Below are 11,510 nucleotides of genomic sequence, written 5' to 3'. Positions count from 1 at the left end.
AAGCCATCCTCATCAGCCAATCAGGATGCAGATTGAAAAAAGCCATCTTCATCAGCCAATCACGATGCAGATTGAATAAAAGCCATCTTCATCAGCCAATCAGGATGCAGATTGAAAAAAAAAAAAAAACCCTGTTCATCAGCCAATCAGGATGCAGATTGAAAAAAGCCATCCTCATCAGCCAATCAGGATGCAGATTGGAAAAAAGCCATCTTCTTCAGCCAATCAGGATGCAGATTGAATAAAAGCCATCTTCATCAGCCAATCAGGATGCAGATTGAATAAAAGCCATCCTCATCAGCCAATCAGGATGCAGATTGAAAAAAATGCCATCTGCATCAGCCAATCACGATGCAGATTGAAAAAAAAAAAAAAAAACCCTGTTCATCAGCCAATCAGGATGCAGATTGAAAAAAGCCATCTCATCAGCCAATCAGGATGCAGATTGAATAAAAGCCATTCTATTCAGCCAATCAGGATGCAGATTGAAAAAAATGCCATCTACATCAGCCAATCAGGATGCAGATTGAAAAAAAAAAAAAAACCCTGTTCATCAGCCAATCAGGATGCAGATTGAAAAAAGCCATCCTCACCAGCCAATCAGGATGCAGATTGAATAAAAGCCATCTTCATCAGCTAATCAGGATGCAGATTGAAAAAAGCCATTTGCTTCAGCCAATCAGGATGCAGATTGGAAAAAAGCCATCTGCTTCAGCCAATCAGGATGCAGATTGAAAAAAAAAGCCATCTTCATCAGCCAATCAGGATGCAGATTGTAAAAAAGCCATCTTCATCAGCCAATCAGAATGCAGATTGAAAAAAATGCCATCCTCTTCAGCCAATCAGGATGCAGATTGAAAAAAAAAAACCCTGTTCATCAGCCAATCAGGATGCAGATTGAATAAAAGCCATCCTCATCAGCCAATCAGGATGCAGATTGAAAAAAGCCATCTTCATCAGCCAATCAGGATGCAGATTGAAAAAAAAAGCCATCTTCATCAGCCAATCAGGATGCAGATTGAAATAAAAAACCATCTTCATCAGCCAATCAGGATGCAGATTGAAAAAAATGCCATCTTCTTCAGCCAATCAGGATGCAGATTGAAAAAAAAAAAAAAACCCTGTTCATCAGCCAATCAGGATGCAGATTGAAAAAAGCCATCTTCATCAGCCAATCACGATGCAGATTGAATAAAAGCCATCTTCATCAGCCAATCAGGATGCAGATTGAAAAAAAAAAAAAAACCCTGTTCATCAGCCAATCAGGATGCAGATTGAAAAAAGCCATCCTCATCAGCCAATCAGGATGCAGATTGAAAAAAATGCCATCTGCATCAGCCAATCACGATGCAGATTGAAAAAAAAAAAAAAAAAACCCTGTTCATCAGCCAATCAGGATGCAGATTGAAAAAAGCCATCTCATCAGCCAATCAGGATGCAGATTGAATAAAAGCCATTCTATTCAGCCAATCAGGATGCAGATTGAAAAAAATGCCATCTACATCAGCCAATCAGGATGCAGATTGAAAAAAAAAAAAAAACCCTGTTCATCAGCCAATCAGGATGCAGATTGAAAAAAGCCATCCTCATCAGCCAATCAGGATGCAGATTGAATAAAAGCCATCTTCATCAGCCAATCAGGATGCAGATTGTAAAAAAGCCATCTTCATCGGCCAATCAGAATGCAGATTGAAAAAAATGCCATCCTCTTCAGCCAATCAGAATGCAGATTGGAAAAAAAAAACCCCTGTTCATCAGCCAATCAGGATGCAGATTGAATAAAAGCCATCCTCATCAGCCAATCAGGATGCAGATTGAAAAAAAGCCATCTTCTTCAGCCAATCAGGATGCAGATTGAAAAAAGCCATCTGCTTCAGCCAATCAGGATGCAGATTGAAAAAAAAGCCATCTTCATCAGCCAATCAGGATGCAGATTGAAAAAATGCCATCTGCTTCAGCCAATCAGGATGCAGTTTGAAAAAAAAGCCATTCTATTCAGCCAATCAGGATGCAGATTGAAAAAAATGCCATCTACATCAGCCAATCAGGATGCAGATTGAAAAAAAAGCCATCTTCATCAGCCAATCAGGATGCAGATTCAAAAAAAGCCATCTGCATCAGCCAATCAGGATGCAGATTGAATAAAAGCCATCTTCATCAACCAATCAGGATGCAGATTGAAAAAAAAGCCATCTTCATCAGCCAATCAGGATGCAGATTGAAAAAAAAACCATCTTCATCAGCCAATCAGGATGCAGATTGAAAAAAGCCATCTTCATCAGCCAATCAGGATGCAGATTGAAAAAAAGTCATCTGCTTCAGCCAATCAGGATGCAGTTTGAAAAAAAAGCCATCCTCATCAGCCAATTAGGATGCAGATTGAAAAATGCCATCTGCATCAGCCAATCAGGATGCAGACTGTTAAAAAAGCCATCCTCTTCAGCCAATCAGGATGCAGATTGAAAAAAAGCCATCTTCTTCAGCCAATCAGGATGCAGATTGAAAAAAAAGCCATCCTCATCAGCCAATCAGGAGACAGATTGAAAAAAAGCCATCTGCTTCAGCCAATCAGGATGCAGTTTGAAAAAAAGCCATCCTCATCAGCCAATCAGGATGCAGATTGAAAAATGCCATCTTCATCATCCAATCAGGATGCAGATTGTTAAAAAAGCCATCCTCTTCAGCCAATCAGGATGCAGATTGAAAAAAGCCATCTTCATCAGCCAATCAGGATGCAGATTGAAAAAAGCCATCTTCATCAGCCAATCAGGATGCAGATTGAAAAAAAGGTATCTTTATCAGCCAATCAGGATGCAGATTGAAAAAAAAAGCCATCTGCTTCAGCCAATCAGAATGCAGATTGAAGCTGCTCGGCCAACCAGGAGGCAGATAGAAATGAAGCTTTTTCAGCCAATCAGGAAGTGGTTTGAGCTGGCCAATCAGAAAGCAGATGCAGTAACAAGCTTTTTCAGCCAATCAGTAAGTGGGCTGAGCTGGCCAATCAGGAGGCGAATGCAGCTCTTTTGGAAGTCAGGTGGCTCAGGCTGCAGCTGCCTCCACCAATCAGGGAGCTGCATCCAGCTGCAACTTCTGGGCCAATGGTGAGGCTCAGGGAAGGTGCAGCTGCTTCATCCAATCAGGGCTCAGCAGATTTGACACCCCCCCAGCCCCAGGGCCAGGCACCAGGTGGCCACTGGCCACAATGGAGTAGGAGCCATGGAGCACAGGGACACAGCCAGGCCCCAGGTGGCCGCTGGTCATGATAGAGTAGGAGCCATGGAGCACAGGGACACAGCCAGGCCCCAGGTGGCCACTGGCCACAATGGAGTAGGAGCCATGGAGCACAGGGACACAGCCAGGCCCCAGGTGGCTGCTGGTCACGATAGAGTAGGAGCCATGGAGCACAGGGACACAGCCAGGCCCCAGGTGGCCACTGGTCACGATAGAGTAGGAGCCATGGAGCACAGGGACACAGCCAGGCCCCAGGTGGCCACTGGCCATGACAGAGTAGGAGCCATGGAGCACAGGGACACAGCCAGGCCCCAGGTGGCCACAGGCCCTGATGGAGCCAGAGCCACAGAGCCCGGACACAGGGACACAGACCCCAGCCAGGCACCAGGTGGTCACTGGCCATGATGGAGCCATAGCCCACATAGCCATGGAGCCCAGACACAGGGACACTGCCCCCAGCCTGGGCACCCCCCCAGTGCCAGGCACAGGGACACAGACCCCAGCCTGGGCACCCCCCCAGTGCCAGGCACAGGGACACAGCCCCCAGCCTGGGCCCCCCCCCAGTGCCAGGCACAGGGACACAGACCCCAGCCTGGGCACCCCCCCAGTGCCAAGCACAGGGACACAGCCCCCAGCCTGGGCACCCCCCCAGTGCCAGGCACAGGGACACAGCCCCCAGCCCTGGCACAGCCCCCAGCCCTGGCACAGGGACACAGCCCCCAGCCCTGGCACAGGGACACTGCCCCAGCCCTGGCACAGGGACGCTGCTCGGGCACAGGGACACTGCCCCCAGCCCTGGCACAGGGACACAGCCCCCAGCCCTGGCACAGGGACACTGCCCCAGCCCTGGCACAGGGACGCTGCTCGGGCACAGGGACACTGCCCCCAGCCCTGGCACAGGGACACAGCCCCAGCCCTGGCACAGGGACACTGCTCGGGCACAGGGACACTGCCCCCAGCCTGGGCACAGCCCCAGCCCTGGCACAGGGACGCTGCTCGGGCACAGGGACACTGCCCCCAGCCCTGGCACAGGGACACTGCCCCAGCCCTGGCACAGGGACACTGCCCCCAGCCCTGGCACAGGGACACTGCCCCACGCCCGGGCACAGCCCCCAGCCCAGAGCTCGAGTCACCCCCAGCCCCGCAGCACGGCGCTGCCAGAACACACCTGCACACAGTTTAAGAAAAGGTTTACTGATCCATCAGTACTTCTGCCAATATTGCAACAGCTGTGAAAGGCAAACACTGTTACAGTTTAGAAAAAACAAATTTATACAATGAAAATATTAATCAAATCTCAACCCCCCCAGTGGCTGAGGAATGAGCCTGGAGTTCCATTTCCAGTATTAGCACCTGCAGCACCACCACCCAGCAACCCAGCCCCTCACCCCTGCAAAGCATCTCCTCTGACCTCCTGAGTTCCTTCCACAACTGGACACTGACACTCGGCCCCTACACCAGGACACCTGGGCTCTGACACGGGAAAAGGATGGAAGAGAAGGGATTCAGCCAGCTTGGATTGTGGGGAGCTGCACTCGTGCAGGTTCTGCTGAGCAATGCACGGGGATGCTGAGGAATGCACAGCTCAACTCCTCAATGTGTGCCAGAGACAGAATTAAGAAATCCATCTTACACAGTATCTTACAGTTTGTCAAATCAATGTTTTCCTATAAATTATATAGAAGAAATTCATAAAGAAACAGTTTTACACTTCACATATTAATCAGAGAAGGGTGGGAATCATTAATTTTATTGGCTCAGCATCCACTTTACTGTGCTCACTGCTTGATGGATGACCAGACCCCTCTTGGTGAGCACTGATGGGGCCAACAACAGCACAGACACAGGGGCAGAAAAACCAGCAGGGTCAAAGTCTGGCTACAGCCCCCTCCCCCCAGGGATAACCAAGACCTTAACTCAAGGAACACTTTGCCTTTTGGTTTTCCACAAGGATCAGCACAAGAGACGCTGCCTTGGGTCACTCCTCACTGGGAAGAGGCACTGTGTAACTCTGCACTCTTACACTGAACTGGAGGGAAATTCCCAACTTTGAGCTGGAGCTTTCCAAAGCCCAGCTGAAACACAGAAGGGTTTAAGAACCAGGGACAAACAGCACTGCACTTACAGGACTAAAACTAAACCTCTGTTGGGCTGAGAGCCCCATTTCTTTCAGGAGAGAACACAGCTTAACCACTTCTGCCTTTTCTTGAGAAAAAAAAAAAAAAAAAACAAAAACCCAAACCAAACAAAAACTAAAAAGTGATCCTCTTGCTTCCAAATCTACTGCAAAGTGGATGCTGACCAGCTAGGTCACCCCCTGGGGAGCAGTTTGAGGAAGTTAGTCCTTGTAGTAGATGGCACTGTGGATCTGGCAGCAGAGAAAGGAATGATGCTCTAAAGTAGGAGGTAGGGGAACCTTGGTACAGCAAGTCCACCGGTGAGCTTTCATCTAGGAAAGAAGTTTCATATGGTTAGAAACTCCTCCCAAGTCAAAACATGAGCTCCCCTACACAAACCTTTCTACAGAGTGTGGCAAGAGGAGCTAGTTACCATGAGCAGAATTCAGGACTCTCAATTCCATTTGTCCAAACAAAAAATAAAGACCTTTATTATTTGCTTCTTTTTGCATGGCAGGCCTAAATATTTCCCACTCTTTTCTGCATAGACTGCCAACAATCTGGACTTGACACTCCCATCCCAGGGCCTGCAGAGCACCTAACACAGTCCCAAAGTCAGCTTTCCAAAAGCAAAGGCATGGACAGTAATTGTGGTGGTCTACACTGGATACAATTAGCATGAGCCCCTGTTACTGCCATATTTTCTGAAAAATCTCTTTGCCCAGGACTTTGCTCCTAGCAGGCTGAGAAGCCTCAGAGAAAAATAAAGACAATTATCTGATTTGCTTCTCCTGTGTTTTGCTGCTTTGGAACGTGTTTGGACACTGTGATTGTTTCATTGGTTTCATGTGAATTGTTTTTACTTAATGACCAATCAGTGTAAATCTGTGTCAGGACTCTGGAAGGAGTCAGGAGTTTTTAATTAATATCTTTTAGCCTTCTATAAGTATCCTTTCTCTATTCTTTAGTATAGTATTCTTTTATACAATAGCAATCATAAAATAATAAATTAGCCTTCTAAAAACATGAAGTCAAATTAATCATTCCTCCCTTCGATGGGGGACCCCAAAAAATACACAAGCCCCAGTCCTGCAATCACCCCTCATTTTGTGAGGTGCCCAAGAGCATCAAGAGAGCTGAGAGCCTCTCAGCAGAGCTTTTTAAGGCTCCTGGGTCCTCTCAACCAAAAGTGTCACAAGTAAAGACATCAGCATGATAACCAGAACAGCAGCCAACTGCAAAACTGCCACAAAAAGGCTCTGTATGCTAGAGTGCACCCAGGGACAGAGCCCATTTCTTACCTGAGAAGAATTTTGGACATGATATAGCACAAGTTAGCATATTTACACCATCAAGACTCAAATTTCTCCAAGGTAATGTTGAGCAACATACTGCCCAGTAGTGATATTTTTCCTCTCAAGAAGAGCTGGTCCACACAGGATTTATGTGAACAGTCTTTGATTACATACATGGGTGGGATAAACTCTCAGCATGACAGCACCCAATCCTCTGAGCACAGAAAGATGTTGAGACTGATCTGAGATAAGGGTAACACGTACCTGAGACTCCACAGTTTTATCTTCCACTGGTCAAACCTCTGTCTTCATAAATGGTAATTTCAATCTGCACAGAAAAGCTGTTAGGGAAATACACTACAAAGAGACTATGAAAACATACCCAGAAAAAGGCAGAAAAAGATTAAGATGTTGGGACTTTTGATATCTTAGCTGTTTAAAGGCAGGTCCCAGAGCTCCAAAGCAGTCTGTGTGAGGTGGCTCATCAGGCAAGAGCACTGACTCCCTCCCAGTTCTGCACAGAAACTCAGTGCTGTGTGGCTTTGAGCCTTGCCCCCCTGCTAAATTTTGGGGAAGGCTGTGCACCAAACAAAAAAGTTAATACTGCTAAAAAGTCACCTACCAAACTGAAAATGCTTTTACTCAAGTTGAATGTTGAAGGTGTATGCACAATGGAAAACACAATGAGAAAAAAAAGAGTCATGTACGTGACAGCTCTGAGCTGTTTGGACAAGGACACAGAAAACCCAAGTGCAAGGAATTAACCTTATCATACATTCAATTGGCATTGGGTTCCAAGCTGCTGTGGTTTCAGTATTTTCAAAGAAAGATGTGTTGCTCATTCTGCTTCCCCATTTGCTATGAGAGGTCTTTACAACTTCAGGCAATAACCACATAAAATGTCTGGTACAGCAAGTGCACTGGTGAGCTAGCATCTAGAAAAGAAGTTCCATATGGTTAGAAAATCCTCCTAAGCCAAACCAAAAGCTCCCCTACACAAACCTTTCTAGGCAGGACTTGCCTTGCCTTGCAGGCATTTCTCTTAACAAGTTTTTATTCAGAAAAGCACTTAAATGAGACCTTAACTCTGAGGATACTACAGTAGAATTTGAGCATAGGTGGATGCTGTACCTGGTGGTGAGGGCTGACAAGGAGAAGTGGGGCAAGTTCTTCCTCCAGAGGGGGAAGTGTGGCTCAACAGCTGAAGAAAAAGGGTTGAAATAAGCCACACTGGAAGAAGAGCAAGTGCTGGGCTTGCAGTGATGTTGTATGTCTAAATCTTCAGCAGAACCTGAGCTGAGGCTTGCACATTGACTAACAGCCAGGTCTTGTTCTCACCACATCAATTTCTGTCTTACCAACACAGTCAGAAAAACAGCATTTCTGGAGGTTACTGGAACAGAGGAAGGATCTTGAGTCTCAGAGGTTGGGTTCTACAGCCTCATGGGCTCTCCACGTACCAAACTTTAACTGGGGAGCAGGACACAACAGACAGCAACAAGACCAATCACTGATTCTCTATCCCAATCAAGCATGAGCAGAGGTGCCTCACTGAGACAAACCAGGAGACAACATCAGAAGGCACAGAAGGATACAACTCTTAATCCTCTCTCAATGGGGTCTGTCAGCAGAAGGCCCTGAGGAGCATAGATCTTCTCATTCTGTTCCTGAATGAACTTTGCAATTTTCTTTAGAACCTGGGAATGAAACAGCACAGAAGGCACAGCTGTGGCAAGAAGACACAACTGGTCTGGTGGTTCCACGGTGCAGGATTGAGGGTGACCCCCATGGGTCCCAAACTGAGCAGTACCAGCATGTCTGAAGTACATTAACACATAATATTAGATTAAAGAATGCTATATTAAAACTTCCTGAATAAACTTAGCAATTTTCTTAAGAACCTGGGAATGAAACAGCACAGAAGTCACAGCTGTGGCAATGTGAGAACTGACACACAACTGGTCTGGTGGCTCCACAGTGCAGGATTCAGGGTGACCCCCATGGGTCCCAAAATGAGCAGTACCAGCATGTCTGAGGTACCTCTGCACAGAATCTGCACCAAAACACTGCAGGTCACAGGAATCCCACCAAGAACCAAGTACCTGCCTGCAGGATGAAGGGGGAAACAAGCTCATACCTTTTCATAGTGTGTCTCCATGCACAGGAAGATGGTGTAGGCAGTCAGGCAGGCGAGACAACCCTCAAGGTAAGATTGGCCCCCAAGTTTTTCAGCTTCTGCATAGAGGTTGTTCAGTGTCCGGACTGTCTCCTCAAACTGCTGCCTGTCAATCTGCAGGAAAAGCAAGTGAGGCTGTCAGGAGCACACTCCAGAACTCACCAGCACCCTTGAACATCCACCTCCACTCAGGGATCACCTGCACTGTGCTCAAACCCTGGAACACACAGAGTTACAGACCTGCAGCTCTTTGTTAGACACTGTCCTGTGCTCAGGCTGACTCTGAATTCAAACACAGCAGGGACACAAAACTGTGGTGTTTGTGAGGTCTTCAGGACGAGGTGAGAGATGAGAATCTGACTCCATGTTCTTAGAAGGTTGATTTATTATTAAATTATAGAATGCTATATTAAAACTATACTAAAGAAAGTGAAGGATACAGACAGAAGGCTTAACAAAAATAAATAATAAAAACTGACTGACTCTTCACAGCTGATGGTGATTGGTCATTATGTAAAAATAATTCACATTAAACCAATCAAACAATCTCCAGACCACATTCCAAAGCAGCCAAACACAGGAGAAGCAATCAGATAATTATCATTTACATTTTCCTCTGAAGCTTCTCATCTTCCCAGGAGAAGAAATCCTGGTGAAGGGATTTTTCAGAAAATATGACACAAAACCATTCAGAGCAACACGCCTGAGCAAACGTGCAATTCAACTGGGAAAAAACCAGAATTCACACACATTAAAATGAATGTGTTAAATGGTCAAACCACATTAAAATGGTTAAAATGAACTGGCACAGAGTGGAGGGACACTCCACACCCGCAGTGCCTCGGTGCTGCTGCAGTGCTAACCAAACACACCCACAGCACAGGAACGGGGACGAGAAAAAAGCCAAGCCAGAGAAAGAAAATGGGGTAGGAAGGCGTGTTTGTTTCACTGTCACCATAAGATACCACCTCAGATAGCAGTGACCAAAAGGAAAGTACTTGGGACAGCAGCTGTGAGGCCTCTAAGCGGCTTGGGCAGGATTTCAAGGGAGAGGACAATGCTATCACCTGAGAGCACAGGGCAGGCTCTGCTCTCACACACACAACCAGTGCATTCTGCCCTACTGCTGCACACCAGCCGCCTTCCCCAGCACCGACCACAGCCTGGGGACACGGCGGAAGAACCGCGTCCGCTCCCGCACCCGAACGGCCCCGGTCAGAGCAAGAGCTGCCACCCCGCCCCCGGGGAACCCGCGGAACCGGCTCCGACCGAGGCAGGGCACCTGCGAACGCCCCCCTGGCGCAGGCCCGTGAGGCCCGGCCCGGCCCTGCCCGGTGTGCGGGCTCCGTGCGCCGCGCTCGCCGCCAGCCCCGCCTCACCCGGTTCTCCAGCTCGGCCGGGAACTTGCTCTGGAACTGGCAGCGCGTCCCACCGCTGTAGTCGCGCTGGATGAACACCTTGCCCGACACAGGCGCCTGCTGCGGCCTCATCGCGCCGCCGCCCCGGTCCCGTCCGGTCCCTCCGCTCCGCCGCCCGCCCCGCGCACTTACGGCTGTCGCAAAATCGCCGCGGCTCCGGCTGAGGGCGGAAGTGCCGCTAGGCGCCGGCAGGCCCAGCAGTGCGCAGGCGCAGCCTCGGAGGCCGCAGAACGGCAGGAGCGCGCATGCCCAAAAGTGCCCCTAGTCTCGAGCGCTGTCAGCCCACGTGACACACACCCCCCCCCGGCCGTAGTTGGTACTGCCCGGGCTCACAGGCACCGGCGCCCAGCGCTGTCCCGGGGCAAGGCGGTGTCCCGGTGCAAGACGCTATCCCGGGGGCGGCACTGTCCCGGGGCCCACAGGCACCGGCGCTATCCCGGGGCCCACAGGCACCGGCGCTATCCCGGGGCTCGGCGCTATCCCGGGGCTGTCCCGGCGGCCCCATCCCGGCCGTACTTGGTACCGCCCGGGCCCACAGGCACCAGCGCCGGGCGATATCCCGGGACAAGGCGCTGTCCTGGGGCCGCCGCTCCCAGCTCGTTCATCATTTCCATGATTTTTCCTAGAAAGCGGGGCCGCTGCGAGCACACCGACGCCCCCGCAGCTCTGTCCCCGCTGGCTGTGCCGCCGCACACGGGTTGCGGTGGCGGCCCGTTAACCTTTGCCCGGAGCTCCGGGCTGCCGGGGGGCAGCGCTCCCTCAGGCTGAGGCAAAGCTGGGAGCTGTCGTGTGGGCAGCCGAGAGCTCAGGGACTGCCGCACCCCGGAACGCCGCAGGGCCGTGTCGGTGGGAGCTCATCCTCCGGGACCCGTCCTTCAGGAGGGGCCCTTGGGCTGCTCATGCTGACGGTGCCCCTCTGCTCCTGCTGAGAGCTGTTAAAAATAGGTTCAAAACTGTTGTAAAAGCGTTGATAGATCGTTAAGCATGTACTGTTAGTTTGGTTATTCTATTGTAAAAGGGGTTAAAAGGGTAGTTGTAAGAAATCTGGAACTCAAGGTACCATAACACACCTCAGTGAAGTGCACCACGAGCCAGCCTGGACAGAGCTCTAATAGCCAATGAAGCCAATGAACCTTAATCCTTCATGCAAATGAAGGATCCAAGCAGAAACCAACCCAGAGGGACAAAAAACAGGATAAAAAGGGGCTCCTGACCCACTGAATGGTGCTGCTCCATCGGGGCCGTGGCTGCTGAGCAGCCCCAGCGCCGGCGC

At 49.4% G+C, this 11,510-nt stretch overlaps 1 protein-coding gene across 1 annotated transcript; it reads right to left on the bottom strand.

The window, feature by feature from the left end:
• Positions 1 to 4,404: 4,404 nt before the first annotated feature.
• Positions 4,405 to 10,380, bottom strand: GOLGA7 (golgin A7). Its single transcript, XM_059870555.1, has 5 exons — positions 10,199 to 10,380; positions 8,781 to 8,933; positions 8,239 to 8,340; positions 6,908 to 6,971; positions 4,405 to 5,680 (listed from the first exon to the last, which is right to left on the bottom strand). Exons 1-4 carry the CDS (start codon positions 10,307 to 10,309, stop codon positions 6,924 to 6,926), a joined length of 414 nt encoding a protein of 137 aa, XP_059726538.1. The 5' UTR covers positions 10,310 to 10,380; the 3' UTR covers positions 4,405 to 5,680; positions 6,908 to 6,923.
• Between the last annotated feature and the right edge of the window lie 1,130 nt (positions 10,381 to 11,510).

The sequence above is a fragment of the Haemorhous mexicanus genome, chromosome 30 (genome assembly GCF_027477595.1).
Source record: "Haemorhous mexicanus isolate bHaeMex1 chromosome 30, bHaeMex1.pri, whole genome shotgun sequence".
NCBI lineage: Eukaryota > Metazoa > Chordata > Aves > Passeriformes > Fringillidae > Haemorhous > Haemorhous mexicanus.
This window is presented reverse-complemented; position numbering and strand designations above follow the sequence as displayed.